Source organism: Perna viridis, chromosome 3, assembly GCF_037379345.1.
Source record: "Perna viridis isolate PV_CMFRI_1.1 ecotype Kerala chromosome 3, ASM3737934v1, whole genome shotgun sequence".
Taxonomy (NCBI): domain Eukaryota; kingdom Metazoa; phylum Mollusca; class Bivalvia; order Mytilida; family Mytilidae; genus Perna; species Perna viridis.
Genome location: NC_142447.1, coordinates 50839573 through 50856162, shown reverse-complemented (window position 1 = coordinate 50856162; position 16590 = coordinate 50839573). Strand labels below are relative to the sequence as shown.

The 16590-nt window shown below is 33.8% G+C and overlaps 1 protein-coding gene across 2 annotated transcripts; it reads left to right on the top strand.

Moving 5' to 3' along the window:
- The first annotated feature begins 10163 nt into the window (after nt 1-10163).
- On the top strand, nt 10164-14780 carry LOC148622783 (RING finger protein 37-like). 2 transcript variants are annotated; one of them, XM_088572979.1, is made up of 2 exons: nt 10164-10296; nt 12686-14780. In XM_088572979.1, the coding sequence occupies exon 2, from the start codon at nt 12693-12695 to the stop codon at nt 14310-14312; it is 1620 nt and encodes a 539-aa protein (XP_088429105.1). In that variant the 5' UTR covers nt 10164-10296; nt 12686-12692; the 3' UTR covers nt 14313-14780. The 2 variants fall into 2 exon arrangements, with proteins under 2 accessions (XP_088429105.1, XP_088429104.1); XM_088572978.1 differs by having other exon boundaries at nt 10208-10368.
- The last annotated feature ends 1810 nt before the right edge of the window (nt 14781-16590 follow it).

The window sequence follows — 16590 nt, the reverse complement described above, 5'->3', positions numbered from 1 at the left end:
AATGCATCTCTGACATATCGAAGGAAGGCTGGGGTTGTGCTTATTGAGGGAAAAGGGGCTTCTGCAATTTTCCTGTGTCGAATATTTAATCTCTATCAAAATTCAGAGCTTTATCAAGCTTGAATGCGTATCCATACTTGTTTCAACTGTTCATAGTTTGTCCTTTCGGTTCGTAACAATCTGCGTCATGCGACGCATTTATTTATTTTGAATTTTTTTATTGGATTCCTGATGAAAATCACTGTCAGATTTCAGATGTTTAGATTGATAAGAGGCCACGCCCCAAAAATACACTTTTTATAATAATGCTCGGTCGTAGTATGGTAAGTTAGTGTCCGTTTGTCCGCCGTTCACACTAAGCACAACAAGTCAAAACTGCTGTCAATATTTTTTTTGTGAAACTTTGGTGAATCATTTCTTTTTATTGATGTGAGCTCCCCTTTGGTTTTTATTAATTTCTGTTTTCAGAATTATATAATGTGGGACTTCATATGTACAAAAATGGAGGGTTTGTATATTTGGACTATAACTCAAAACCCCTCAGCAATTCAAATGAAATTTAGGTGAATTGTTTTTTTTATGCTGAAGGTAGCTCCTTTTCAATTTTTGAAAGTTAATATTTACGATTTAGAGTTATGGGGCTTTGTTCGCAAAATGGGAGAATTTCTCCAATTAAATAGTGGTAGCACCCATTCCCATGAAACTTTGGTGAATTGTTTCGTTTCATTGATGTTTTTTATTGTTAGATAAAAGATTTGATTTATTAAAAATCGGAGATTTTGCAGTTTTTGATAAATCTGACTTGCCGTTTTCGGGAAAGTTATGAGACTTTATTCATAGAAAAGGGGGGGGGGTATACATTTGCATAAATTTGTATGAAACTTCGTTGAATTGTTTTGTTTTGTTTTTTTTTTTTTTTGCTAATGCTCATTTTTATACCACCACAAAAAACACTTGTGGTCTTATAAAGGTATGGCACTGTCGTCGTTGGTAAACACAAGTTTGGTTTTCATTTGATAGCATACATGTAAGTTGGTTGATTTTCAAACCTTAAAACGAAGGTTGGTACTGATTTTATGGGCCAATCGTTTTGGATTTAGGGACTAAAACGAGCATTTCATAGAATTTAACTATAATCCAGTAAAAGCATAATTATGGTTGCCTATTCTATACCACAAAGGTCAGGCTGCCACCCCCCCCCCCAAAAAAAAAAATCGGCTTTTAATTTTTTTTTGGCCTGACTTTAAAAAAAAAATGAAAATTAGATCCCTTATAAAAATCAATGCCTGCATTTTTCAGATATTTCTTATTGTTTTCCAGTTATAAGAGGCCACACGCCCCCGAAACAATCGACTTGTTTAATTTTAGCCCGATTTCAAAACAATTTTTATTGGATTTCTTCAGAAAATCCCTGCCTGCATTTTTCAATCATATTTCAGATAGCTCTTATGGTTTTCGAGTTATAAGGAGTCAAAAGGATCACACCCCTAGTAATCTATTTTTTTTTTTTTTTTGGTTTTGTAAACTTATTATTTTGTTTTCAAATTTTGAGCAATGTAGTGTCCAAACCAGTTGTTGTGACCATAACGAATCGTAAGTCCCCATGCTTAAGTGTGTTAAAAACTAATATTGTGTCCACATATGCCCCATGCAACTGTTCAAGATTCGACCACTGTGGTCGTATAATGCTGAGCACTGCAAAGCCTTTTCTTTAATTGTACCACACGGTGCCATACCATAAAAGGAAGACTTTGCTTAATATTTGGGGCTTCGACTTGAACCAATTAGGGATTAGGGGGAAGAAACAATAACTTTTCTGGTATCTAGACAAAAACTCGAGTTACAGTAAATGGATATCTTTTAATTTGCACTAGAAGGTATCATATACTTCACTGGAAACTGGGTTGTAACTTTAGGCAATTCAGAATTAGGGGCCAAAACAAGCATTTTATTATAGAGTGAAAGGTAATGGATCTTATGAAATTATACCACAGGTGAAGTATGGGATTGAATTTGGAGGTTGCATCTGGAACCATTAAAATTTTGTTCAATGAATGGTGTGCCCATACTTGCCTCAGATATTGAGTGTTTCTACTCTTCGGTCGACATTTTATTGGTTTTTATATGAACGCGGAATTTATGCAACCGCAAATTTGTTTTCACCCTGTCGTCAACGTTGGTGTCCGTTTACTTTCTTTTATTTACAATAAACCTTTTCGATCATTTTGAAATTTTAACACATGGTTCCTAGTCATATGAACATACCAAAAGGACCCTATAGTTTGGGCGTTTTTGCCCCAACCCTTTTGAAAATAAGGGACTAAAAGGAGGAAAACGTGTGTTATTAGAATTGAAAGAAATAGTCAATCATTAATCCGCTTTTGATTATTCTGATGTGAATTGGTTATTAAATTCTGCTTTATTTTTTTTACAGGATCATTATTTTTAACCGTATTAGAGTTGTAGAGAAGGGAACGGATACGGACGATGTCCACGCTTGCCCGAAGTGATAAGAGTTCATGGTGCTGCGCTCCGCGTAGCTCTTTATCATAAAATTTTATTGAAAATTTTATATCACAAAAGGAAGGCCGGGATTAATATTTTGGGTTATGACTCGGATTTTTTAAGAATGAGAGGCCAGAAACAAGCATTTTCCTGTTGTCAAAAATAATTTGGTGATTAGTAAATGGATATTTTAAAATTGTACCATAATAACACTAATGGAAGGAATTTAATTTATTTTTGGGGTTATGAAAACGAATTAGAAATTAGGGACTATAACAAAAATTTATTCTGGCCTGGATTTCATAATAAAAAATCTCAAATTGAGATTTTCTTCAAATTCTCGAGTTTTTCCTCAGATCTTCAATTTCAAGTGATTTGATTGGTCAGAATTTAAGTTGAGAGTTTGAGGAAAATCTGAGTATGAGATTTTTATGAAACCGGATCCTTACGTCTAAACAATAACTTTACGAATACATAAATCTCTTTTGAATTGTACTTCACTGTGCTTTACCACAAAAAAAGGAAAACTATGATTGGGGTTGAGACTAGAGCTGAGTAAGAATTGAGGTCCAGAAAGGGACTAGGAACAGGCATTTTTTCTGATATTTGAATGATAACTTTAGATACGGAATTTATCTGTTTGAAATTGTACCCCAAGGTGCCATACTCCCAAAGGAAGGATGGAATGTATTTTGGAGGTAGTGACTATATCCATATAGGAGTTAAGGTTGGGTCACTACGATTCTGGTAAAATTCTTACATCAGAATTCAATGGTATATCAAATTTGAATGCCGTGCAGTGGCGAATCCTTAGGGAGGTTGCAGGGGGCTAGCACCTTCCTTTTTATTGGAAAATTACTCTATTTCATAGGTAAAATTGACAAAAAATGGCAAATAATGTCCTAGCACTCCCCTTTTTTAAGAATACCGGCTGGTACCCCTTCTTTTCAAAGTGCCTGGATCCACCCCTGTCGTGTACATACCTGCCTGTCGAGGATTCTTTCTCTGTTGTGGTATCAACATACGCCCTTTACAGCGTTTTATTATTATTTTTTTTTTCGATTATACAATTTGTAGTATAGAGATATTTTTATATACATGTATACATAAACGACTATTTGTACACACACATGTAACGCACCCTGTGTTGACACTATTACTCACTTTGCATTGGAATGTTTTTTAACTGTTGATATTCGGGACAAATTGTGGACTTCTGTTTTGAACATTTTTGGTCTTCATACCTACCTTTTTTCTGGACAGTTTAGACTCCAACGAATACTGATAGGAAGCACAAGTGACCTTAAAGAACTTTGTTGTGACAATGAATATGTAACTATAAACATTGCTGCCAAATTCCTGCGAAACTCTGCTAAAATATACTGCTGTTGTTACGAACACTCGGATAAAGAATTTTTTAAGATTCAAGATTCTTTATTTCACTCAGACACAAGTTATGTGTAACATGAGGCAAATACAAATACAATTAATGAAAATGGCAAGGTAGACAGATATACAAAAATTACATAAAATATATGCATTAAATTACAATATAGCTGACAATATAGCTTTATGTGAACTATCAGTTTCACGTTTGAATTTGATTAAGAGACAATCTTGCTTATATGTGCTAGACGTACAAATGTTCAGATTTATAATAATTTTGCTTATATAGTTCATCCTTGGCTGCATAATGTTATAACTGATTTCTATTGTATTTTCCTTCTTATTAGTGCATATATTGAAATCTAAAATTCTTTTTAAATGGCATATACATGTATCCCTGCGATGGAGAAATTAAAGAATATATAAATATAACTTCATATGCATATTGCACATTCATTCAATACACATTACTGGACTCATTAAAAATAAATCAAGAATTACCATTTATTGCCCTTCGCTCTCGTTCAAAGTTTGTTTTTCGTTTGGTTGGTTAAATACGAACAACAATAAAAGAACCGCTCTTAATATTGAATATTCGCTGTCAAACAATGAGTCTCATTTAGGGAAAAGAATATAACTAGGGGCCAATTTTTTTCTGTTTTATACAATTTTTTACCAATATATAAATCTAAGTTTCTATAATCTTAAACCAGTCATATATGGTTCAGTCATATCTAATTTACATTTATATACATTATATTTTGCTATAATAAGCAACAAATTATGAAATGAATTTTCGTCTGTGTATCCAAGTAACACATATCTTTTCCCCCTGGACTTATATTTTAAAAAAAATTGCAGAATTGCAAAGAAGTTTTCAAGGAAATCTTTAGTAACTTTACAATTATAAAACAAATTGTCTTACCATAATTCTTACAAAAATACATTGTTTCATAGCCTGTCTTACAAGTAATTTGTGATTTTTAAAAGAGATCTTAGATATATCTAAATAGATTAATGGGTCTGTTGATTCAAAAGGCTGTGTAGAAATTGCTTAAAGTTGTGATGAACACCTCATGATGATATTTCATTGTGTTAAGGTTAGATGCTGATGCAAGTGTTGTGCATCACTGCATATCTCTTCTTTTTACAATGATCAATATAACATGAACGGGTTCATTTATAAATATTCGTCTAATATTGATTTCCAGTACAAAAAGCATATGTACAATATTAGTTGCTTATTATACAAGTAAGTATAATAAGTTATACGTGTATGATAACACTTATGACAATGAATTAAATTCCCAGTTAGTATTTTGCACACGCTGTTTGGCCACATTATTATTCCTATTTATGGTCTTATGGACACATAGACATCAATGCAATCCTTTCTTTGGCTGTTGAAGGTCTTTGTCAAACCAGTTTTTTTTTTTCATTGATGAGGGTGTCCAAGGACCACGGCAGTTGGTGGCACACGCCAAATATTGTTTAAAAAAGTTAATCCATTTGAGATACCCAAAAATGACGATTGGTTTGTAATAGAATGAAATAAATTACATGGGAAACACGACAAACGTTAAAATAAAGGGAAATAACTCTTTACAGAGTTTGTTAGGTAACTTTAACATATATCATGAGTCAACTCTTTTTGATACAGAAAAACCAATGCTCTCTTTGATATCACAGTGAGTCCAGGTAGATCATACCTAATATTTCTAGTATACAGATTTCTGTTTTTGTTTATTCTCCAAGATGATCTTGAATGAACATACTTTAGAATTTTAATGCAAAAGATATTGGTCACCGAACTTGACTTCGAGATAACTGAGCCTTGAAAAATGCATATTTTTACATCATTTAATACCGATATTGCAATGAATTTTCACTATTTCGCCAACTATTAAAACATTGGTACATAAAAGTCTTATAAGTTTATTTATCTACAGAACGCTTAACTGTCAATATTTCTATTTTTAAACAGAAAATTGGGAGGGGGTGGGGGTGGGGTCCAACGAGCTTTTTTATGTTATATTAAAAAAAAATCCATTACATTTATATAGAACATTTTCCCGACAGTTATCTTCCCTTGAAAGAGGCCTTTTCACAATCTATGTTTGTAAGTTTACCATACATTTTTTGGGAAGTAATATAAGCATATTTATTACGCCATTTTAAACGCTGTCAGTTACTTGAAAATATATATGTCTTTATGATTTTGCATTTGTGGCATTAATCATATGTGGATATTAAACAAATCTAAAGATTTGCTCCAAAACTTAATATCCCGCAGCTTTTCGGAAATTAGTTCTCTTCAAACTTTTACTTCTCAGCTCTTTACACTCTGTTACTACATGATAAATTGAAATCTCGTTTGAAAGAACCTATTCGTAAATCTTTTTCTGTTTCAAAAAAATTATGTTGTACTTGGTTGCAAATTGCAAACATATTTTTCTAAAACATCACAGAAGGGCAAAGTGTGCTACACAGAAAATCAGATTTGCGATATGCTTGATTTCATCACTGATAACAAATTTATCACATTTGGACGAGCTATTTTTCAACAAGTTGGCATTCCAATGGGCACTGACTGTTCATCTCCTAGCCTTTGTTTTTATTTTAATAAGAGATTGAATCTCTCCAGAATCTCGCAAAGAATATAAATTTAAAAAGATGCTAAATCCCTTAACTTACCATACAGATATACTGATGAAGTATTGTCCATCAACAACCCTTCATTTGGTAAATGGTTACCGTCAATATATCCACCACAGCTCGAGATAAAGGAAACTATATAAACAGCATGTTCTGCATCTTTTTTAGACATAAATCTCGAATTTGACAACAGTGGTATTTCAGCACTAATGTTTATGATAAAAAAGACAACTTTGATTTTAGTATCATAAATGTCCCTTACCTGTGTAGCAAAATTTCTTCATCTCCTGCATATGGTGTTTATATTTCACCATTGATTCGCTACGCTAGAGCAAGTACTAACTACTCTGATTTCCTTGAACGTCATTAATACCTGCGTAACCGATCCCTGAATCAGGGGTATGAGGAAATGCGTCTTAAAAGGTCTCTTACCATATTCTTGTTTACATGTCAGTCCTTGGTTGAAAAATACTCAGTTTCTTTTGAAACAATGAGTAATGATTTTGTTTTTGTTTTTTTTTGTTTTTTGTTTTTTGTTTTTTGTTTTTGTTTTTGTTTTTGTTTTGTTTTGGTTTTTTTTGTAAATTGTTCTTTGTGCTGATGTGACCGCTGATTTACTGATTATGACAATAGCATGCAAATGTTTTTACCATTGGTTTATTCACGTCGCAATGGAATAGGGAGGTTTATTGCGCTTTAAAACCTAGATTTAACCTACCATTTCGTTTGAAATGCCTGTACCAAGTCAGGACCACTGCGGTACTGTAATATCTGATTTAACAGGTTTATTTTGAACTTGAGTTGATTATAAATTGTTACCCTTATTTGCAAGATGACAGAATGTTCCGTGTAATAGGTACAATACATTGGAACACAAAAACATGTGTTGTTTCTTTAGAAAGAGGACATTAAATTCAAATTGAAAAATGTACTAAATAAAAATCAATTTAAAAAAATTGGTAAAAGTTAATAAAAATCACAATTTGAATGCGAATGATTGAATTTGCGTTATCGAAAACGTATTGAAGCAAATTCAATAATGCGCATTATTCCAATTCGCATCAACTCGCAATTGAAAATTCCTTTTACCCATGAACGCGTAACTGGATTTGAATTCGCCTAGAACTCGAATTGAATGCGCAATATTTGACAGAGTGAACGCACCATTACATTTCAAGTGATGTAGAAGTGCTTCAACTTCCTGATCAACTGACTTCAAATCTTCTTCTATTGGGATCAGATGAGATGTCGAATGAGTAGTACTAAGGTTCAAAACTTTTTAATACAGGGCAAGCTGAGTAAATGCTCAGAGCATTAAATATCAACACTTAACTCACCAAATGCACGTAATGAGCACTAGAGCACTCTTCCTTGGACTATGTTATAAATCAATGATATATTTATTATTCTTGTTTACAGGAGGATTGATATAAGATTTTTTGTCTTGTTTCTGAATCCTGTAATTAATTTGCTATAGTTTATTTCATTGTCTTGTTTTGACTTGATGTTAAAATCTGCAAATTACTTATTAATTATGTTTACCCTAAGTAATTTTGAACATACCGTGTGGTATACATGTGTCTTTTTCCATATTCGTCCGGACGCGAAAATGAAAACATGCGATTATTTCCCGAAACATTTAGGTTTATTTCTCTTTATGCGTATGTATGGATTTTCTGGGATCGTGAAAAATGCATTGTGCTAAACTACAATCACCCTTTTTAACAAAAAAAAAAACAAAAAACAAAACAAAAACGTAAAACTTATACGGTATTATTATTTTTTTTTAGAATAAAATGAATTTTAGCACTGGTGGATTCTTTTTTCCATTAAACGAATATCAAAATTTCTTAAGTGTCCTAATCAAACAGAAGTATATGTTGCCAAACGCGACGGCTTTTCATGCCGTTTTGTCAAGTGATCTTCCTTCTGTGGCAACATCCCTTCAGCATCTGCGTATAGAGTTTCATATCACAACTGTTACGTTATGCTAGACCTTTCGTAACTACGCAGTCTTTTTTGCACCGCGCTAGACTTCTTACAATTGCGTGGGCTTAAGGAACATGCATGGTTATTTTGCTACAAGATTGAAGTCATCACTACAGAAGTTTTATGGTCGTCTTCATGAACTCGTAGATCGTTGCGGTGTATCCATACGCAACATGAGAATCGACTTGTTCAATATGTCATACTTTTCCTTTCCTCTTTCGTCTACCCCGAACTGACTTTTTATGAACAACTAGGCGGATGTTTCTAGAAAAGTAGAGGACGCTTACCCTACCGGTGCACCGTTTAAAAACGCTGTGGCAGATCCAGAGGAGGCTTCGGAGATTTGATACCCCTTTTTGTTCATTTTTTGTAAATTTTGAGCAAAATTTGGGCAAAAATGACTCGGAAAATAGCCCGGGTTGGATCCTCCCTTGAAGCGTCTTTATAACCTATATAAAGCTAAAAGGTTGATATTTGGTTCCATTTTACTGAACAATATTGCTGCTATACATATATGAAATTTTTTCTTCGGACAATCGGCATTAAATAGCAATCGGACATGTCTGAGAACACACATAATGACTCAAATATGGAAACAAAATGATTTAATAAAATATTTTTTGGTGTTAAAAAAATCCTGGTCCCAAGGGCCTGTGGCTTTGACATTAATTGTTAAACAGTGATAATGTTAATTTGACTCTTTTGATCACGGGTACCTACAGAATGGATACAACACACCTTCCCTTTTTTTTCTCCACAGCATATATCAAAATATCACATATCAGTCAATAAATATTTGATAGTATAATAAGACTGTTACTCGAAGCAGTGATGAGTCCGATTACTTTCAATGTAGTTGATTAAATTACATACTTAAATTAAATTATTGATTACAGCATTTCTGATAGTAATTATTTTAATGAATTAAATTAATGATTACATTGGCAAGTAATCATGATTACATCTGATTACGATGAATTTGCAAATTACTATGAATTAATTGAAAGGTTTGGTATATTTTGTTTATGTTACATGTATTTGTTAAGGCCTTAAATTCTTTGAATTTAACGGGTAATATTATTTTTTAAAGTATAGTAGAACATCAACCCTCAATTTATTAAACCACATAGATCTATGAATTATACATAAGTTCAGTATAACAATTTGTTACTTTCACTTGAATTTTTAAGACCCATTTTACTTGTTTCATACACAGTTATACCCTTAGGGATATTTGAATATAAAAAAAAATAGTCATTTACTTATGTACTTCTTATAAAATTCATTAAAACAGTTGTTTAGGATAGCTCTTACAAACATTTTTTCATTAAAATAATTAGATATTTTTTACTTGTTGGTATTGAATTAACATTTTGTAATATCTTCCCCCCCCCCCAAAAAAAAAAAAAAAAGAACGCATGTGAATTGAGGGTATCTAGAACAGCTGTATCTTATTGTATTCCTCAGTTTTCCGCATCTGTATATATCAGAACTGTTGAATATTTAAAAAAAAGTTGTTGAATAGCCTACATGCCATAGAGTTTAATTATCGAGAAATTAAGGTCAACGACTTTTCATTCCATTGAACAAATATGTGTCGAAACTATCATGAGACGAGATAACATACGGAAGAGCGGTTTCGTGAACAGTTTATTTCACTCCCCACCTCATCCCTCTCCGAAAATCCAATTCATCCAGTTAGTTCAATCAAGAAGAAGAATATATATATATATATATATATAAAAGATATACCTATTCCAAGTAAAGGGTCCCTTACAGAGCGCAAGGATTTATATTTTGCTAGATATTTCTATATTTAACTCCTTGCAGAACGTTAGTGATAATTTCATACAATGATTATCTGACAGCTACAAACTTTAAGACAAACAAAAAATGCATGTATATGCCTATACTCGGCGTCACATAAATAACATACAGTTAAAATTTGAATAAAAATATTTTCTACGACTTTATTGAGACCTACCGTTGTTTAAATTGTCTTAAATGACTTGCTCATTCGTTTAGCCAAATGGCTTCTCCCTGAACAAGTCGCTTTTAGCTTAAATCATGCGTAACAAATCCTTACGGTAAAATCCCATACTAATATCCGCCATGTTGGTTTCTATGGGACGATTTGTTTACAAACGAAGTTCGTAAGTTCCCGTCGAACTCCGGTGACAATCGTCTGCTTGATTAACTTCTCGGTATTGTACGTTGTTCGCGTAAAATAAATCCGAGATATCCGAAATAACGCCGAAATGCATTCTGGGTTCTTCGGTTTTTGGACAAACCATTTAAACGTAAACAACATCTCCTAGCAACCCGATCACTGTAAACATGGCCGACTTTTTACAATGTAAATATTGGCACCTAGAATTTAAATCTGACCGGAATTTAACGATTCAATGTTTAGGGAGAAGCCGTTTGGCTAAACGCATGAGCAAGTCATTTAAGACAATTTAAACGACGGTAGGTGTCAATAAAGTCGTAGAAAATATTTTTATTCAAATTTTAACAGTATGTTATTTATGTGACGCCAAGTATAGGTACATGTAGGAATACTTAGATCTAGCTCGTGAGTCAATTTGTTTTGCATCTATGGTTGCAAAATAAATTCACCAAGAAAAAGAGAATCCCTTTTTAGCTCACTTGGCCAAATGCCATGTGAGCAATTGCCATCACTTGGCATCCATGGTTGTCTTCATCTGTCATTGTTGTCTGTCGTTGTCGTCCGTCGTCGTGGACAATTATACAAAACTCTTCTCCTCTGACACTACTTAACTAATTAGAACCAAACTTGGTATGTATGTTCCTTGGGGTATCCTGCATAGAACTGATGTGGGGATGTTCGATTTGTCGAAAAACATGGCCTCCATTACTAAAAATAGAACATAGGGGTCAGACAGTAGTTATTCAAATATATCTCCAAACTGTAAGGTTTAGCTAAATTCTTTCAATAGCCGAAATGATCCTTGTTATTAGGACTACAAAAGTCTTCAGGGATAAAAGTTGTCAGATGACTCCTTGTAAGAGTTATTGCCCTTGAAAGGGGGAAAATTACTTTTTTTTTTTTACAGTTTTGAGTCATTATCTTGAAAACTATGATAGATTAAAAGAAACTTTCAATTGCTGAAATGATCCTTATGATAAGTCCCACCAATGTCTTCTTGAGTCAAAATTATTGGATAACTTCATGTTAAAATTACTGCCTATGAAAGGCGAAGTTTTACTAGGTGAGCGATTCAGGCTCCTGGGAGTCTCTTGTTTGGATTTGGTACTGGGGATATTTTTTGTGGGGCCACTCCCACAATGGTTTATGTGTTCGCAAAACAGTGTATATACATAATTTGTAACTGAGTATCTACTTGATCTATCTCTAAGTAAAAGAGAGATTTGTGGAAGAACCAGTCAGTTTGACTCCTAACTATGAAACTGAATGATATTGTTGGATTTGTCCTTCTGAAATCCCAAGATTTCTTCTTTATTTGCCCTGAATATCTCTCTTTCTTTCCATCTTTGTACAAACTATGTTTATAAACCATTTATTTGTAAATATTGTTCGTTCTTACACAATTTGAATATGAAGACTCTTGAACATGCACAGTTAATGTCTGTTCATTAAGGGACAACCATTTGATTCTGGGGGGGGGGGGGGCTTGGTAGTTTTTGGAAATAGGTATTTTGGTCCTGGAAAAGTTGAACATAAATATTCTGGCCTATACCTCCTTGAAAACAAATACATTTTCTGACCTCAGTCCAGATACTTCATACGGTGAAATGGAAATAAATAATCTTGACCCAGTGTGTTTGAAAATAAATTTTCTGACACCCAACATTTCAAAATTAAATATTCTGACCCCACAAAATTTGCCTGCCCTCCCCCAGAATCAGGTGGTTGTCACCTAATATAATAGAAATAAACAATCTTGGTTAATATTTATGTCTTGCTGAAATAATGTTATTAAAATATAACTTTTCTCTGCCATGTATGCTGTATTTTGTCAATTAACAATATTGATTGTGTATTGCATTCTATGAGCAGTATTTGCATACAAATATGGTCATATTAAATATAAATATATATATTTCTATCTCAAGTTTATGATAGGTATTGATGATATATACTCTAAAGTCTTTGTTTTACTTTCAGATTGCAGATGTTGATTAATTTTTGTGATGGACGTGCTTTGCCCAATGTTAGCTGTGATAAAGTTTTTACAGATAGTAACCCAGTAGAAAACCTTATTTCACTTCAGTATAATGAAAGATTGAAAGGGTTCATTGGGGAGAATTTTGTAAGACCACCAGTCAATGTCACAATACAGTTTCCGTGTAATATTGAAGTCTATCGTATAACCATTAATCCAATTGTTGGAGCACAGAAGTCATGTGGATATGAAATATTCTCTTGTTCTGATAAAGTTGACACATCTCCTCTCCTTCAGAACAGGAAAGCTGACAAATGTTGTAAAAGTTCATTTTTTGTTCCCATTGGGAAAATACTTCTTACAGAGCTAGGTTCATTTTGTTTTACTAATCCTAATTTTAGAGGTGAGAGAGAATCTATAGATAATGTGTCTCCAATTAATCAGTATAAATATAACAAAACTCTGTGCCATGGTCGACCAAGTGCTTTAAACTTTGTCAGTCATATTACTGTTAGAATAACACGAACAGTTGGTGGTAGTGCTGTGTGTATAAAAACTCTTGAGGTATGGGGTCGACCATCTAAATCTTCTCCAAGTTACATTGAAAGTAAATTAAAAGAACTATTTCGGTCAAATGCAAAACCTTCTGAATTAGTGGATACTTTTATCTCAAAACTTGGTGAGAATGATAAAAATACTTATACTAATGATATAATTCTTAAAAATAGTGTAGAAATTCCAGAGGATTTTGTAGACTGCATCACACAGGAAATAATGACAGTACCAGTATTGTTGCCTTGTGGAAAAAACATAGACCAATCAACTTTAGATAAACATGTCTCAACAGAGGGGTCATGGGGAAGAATGCCAAATGATCCTTTTACTGGCCTTGTTTTTGACCGACTGAGAAAGCCTGTTCCAAACATTGCTTTGAAAGGCAGGATTGACCAATTTGTATTGAGTCACTCAGAGTTATTAAAACACACCCCTAGAACTACTGGTCGAAGGCAGGAAGGAAATCTTCATGCTAGCAAACTAGTTTCCGTAAACTACGATGCAAGTATGCAATTGGAACATCCAAAATATAAAATCCCCATAACCAAAAGATTGCAATCCCTCAATGCCTTAGATTTGCCATCAAGAAGGCCAAATTGTAAAACTGGTCTTACTTCTTTAGAAGATACTGTAACATCCAAGAACGATTTGAAAGTTCAAGCCTGTAAGAAGATGTCACTCAGATCTAGTGAGATAATAGACATGACACAGGATGATGACATGCTGTTACACAAAAAGAGAAAAACAGAATATGCTGAACTTACAAATACTTCTGAACCACAGAGTGTCAGCTCAAAATCAAGTATTAAAGGACATGAAAATTCCTTAGCCAGTAGTTTGAATAATGCTTTAGCTTCAGCATTGGGATCTTTACCTAGTTTTACCAAGCCTCAGAAATCTGATTCTTCTCCTGCAAATTGTGTTTTTTGTAATAGTGGTGTTGTATATTACAGACTGCTGTGTTTACATTGTATTTGTAGACATTGTTTAACATCATTTGGTACCATGATAGAGTGTCGGGTGTGTACAGTTAAAACTCCCAGAAATGATGTTGTCAGGGTACATTTATGTTGACTACACTTTGATTACTTTAGTTTTAACAGTTGGCAATGGGTCTAAAGGAAAAATACATTTGTATACTGGTACATAAAATAGCATTATTTTCCTGTAGCACTGTGCCTTGGTGCACTATGCAGTTGGAACAACTAAATAGCTGCTCCATCTGTTTTTGGTACAAGAATGGCAAGCAGCCTGTCCGTTGTTTTGTGCAGCTATCCTATCCATTCAGGATGGGATGACGTGTACCTAGTTTTTGTTGTACCTGAGAACTGCTTTAACATTCTTTAAAAAGAATATCATACGAAGATTATAGGGTTGTTGAATTTACGTCGTATGTAATTGTAGTTTTTTGTTGTTGTGTGTAACGTGCACTATAACATGTTTCTTGTGGATAAGCAAACATTGCATTATTTATTCCTAAGTAATTTATTCTCTGTGTCATAATATTCTCTTTATATATGTTTACAATCAACGTAATCATTGTATCTTTTCTTTTTTGTTGACATTTATGAGCCCATTATTTGGATGATAAACATTCCTCTTTTTATTATATAGAGTAATCAACTGAACCAAGGTTCTAGCGGAAATCAAAAGAGCGCAGCCCAGGTACAACGACCAGACAGGGAAACTGACACACACAACAAAGAACATAAAATAACAGAAATAATGCATACAAAGTAACAGAAGCAAATGAGCAACTCGGACTCCACCAAAAACTGGGAGCATGGACCAGGTGCACCGGTAGAGTAAGCGTCCTCTGTTTTTTTTTCTAGAAACACCCGCCGATTTGCTCATAAAAAGTCTAGTCCGGTGTAGACGAAAGAGGAAAGGAAAACTATTACACGATGAAGTAATCAGATTTCATGGTGCTGATGGATACATCGTAACGATCAGCGAGTTCATGATGGCGACCATAAAACTTCTGTAGTGATGACTTCAATCTTGTAGCAACATAGACCTGTTCCAGAAGCCTAATTGTAAGAAGTCTAGCGTGATACAAAAAAGTCTGCGTAGTTACGGCAAGCTCTAGCATAACGTAAGAGTTGTGATAACATATGAAAACTCCATACGCAGGTGCTGAAGGAGTTTTGCCACATATGAAAGGAAAGTCGATAATTCTGAATGAAAAGTCATCACATAAAGTCAATAGTTTTCATTTACCATCGATCTCTGAGAGTAGGTCAAGATATGAGGCTGACTTCACAGTTTCTGTAGTATCCTTCATCTCAAGTTCCTTGGGGTAGATGGGATGTATCAAGTCCCCGAAACTAGGATTGTTTAACGAAAGTACATCATCTATGTAGCGGAAACTGAGGGTAGGAATAAGTCAGCAAATAGAGGAGCACAATTTGTTTCCATTGGAATGCCGACCGTTTGTTGAAAAAAAAAACGCGTCCACCACACTGGACAAATATATTGTCGATAAAAAAATCGAGCATTTTGAAAACATCATCTGAGTATTTGGAAGATGATTTGGAATTATTTTTTACAAAGTATGAGGAATCTCTACCGAGAATTACATTAATATATCTAGGTGTACCATCTTTTTTTTTTGAGAAACAATGATGTATAATGTTTTTGAGTCCGGATTTTAACTGTGTATGAGGAGTAGAAGTATAGTGTTGAAAAATCATTGGTTTTAATGCTATTATATTCTGATAATAATCTTGAATTGAGGGTCTCCAAAAGGTCTTTCGAATTTTTCAGGATCCACATTGAATTAATACCACTACAGGAGTAACAAGCGTTGTGGTAGGACTGGAGGAATCTGTTTGACTAGACCATATGAATTCCAGATTCTAGTAAAAGATAGCTTCCATTTCACGTTTAAAAACTGCATTGGTATAAATGTATGCTGCTGTAATCCGTGTCTTCGTCATCGTTATCTGTATACACTTAGTTTTTGTGGAATTCTTGCATATTGGTAGGTTGATCTTCATAAAATTTTGCAAGAGGGTTCCAAACCACTGAAGGAAGCTTGGTGTTATCGCCCTAGGGGTCAAAAAGGGTAAAAACAAGCATATAACCATGCTTTAATTATTTAACTCCAGTAAAAGCATATGGATCTTTATAACATTGTTTTACAATATTTTATACCAAAAAGATTAGACTTGATTTTGGGCGTTGTGACTTTAACCATTAAGGGATCGGGGCCAAAAAGGATCAGAATATAACGATTGTAGGTATGGTGTATATGTCAAAGAGAGACAACAACCCCGTCGGGATGAAAATGTCGGCCCAAGGCATCCCATTTGTCTTCAATGAACGACGAGGAAATCCTCATACCATGGGA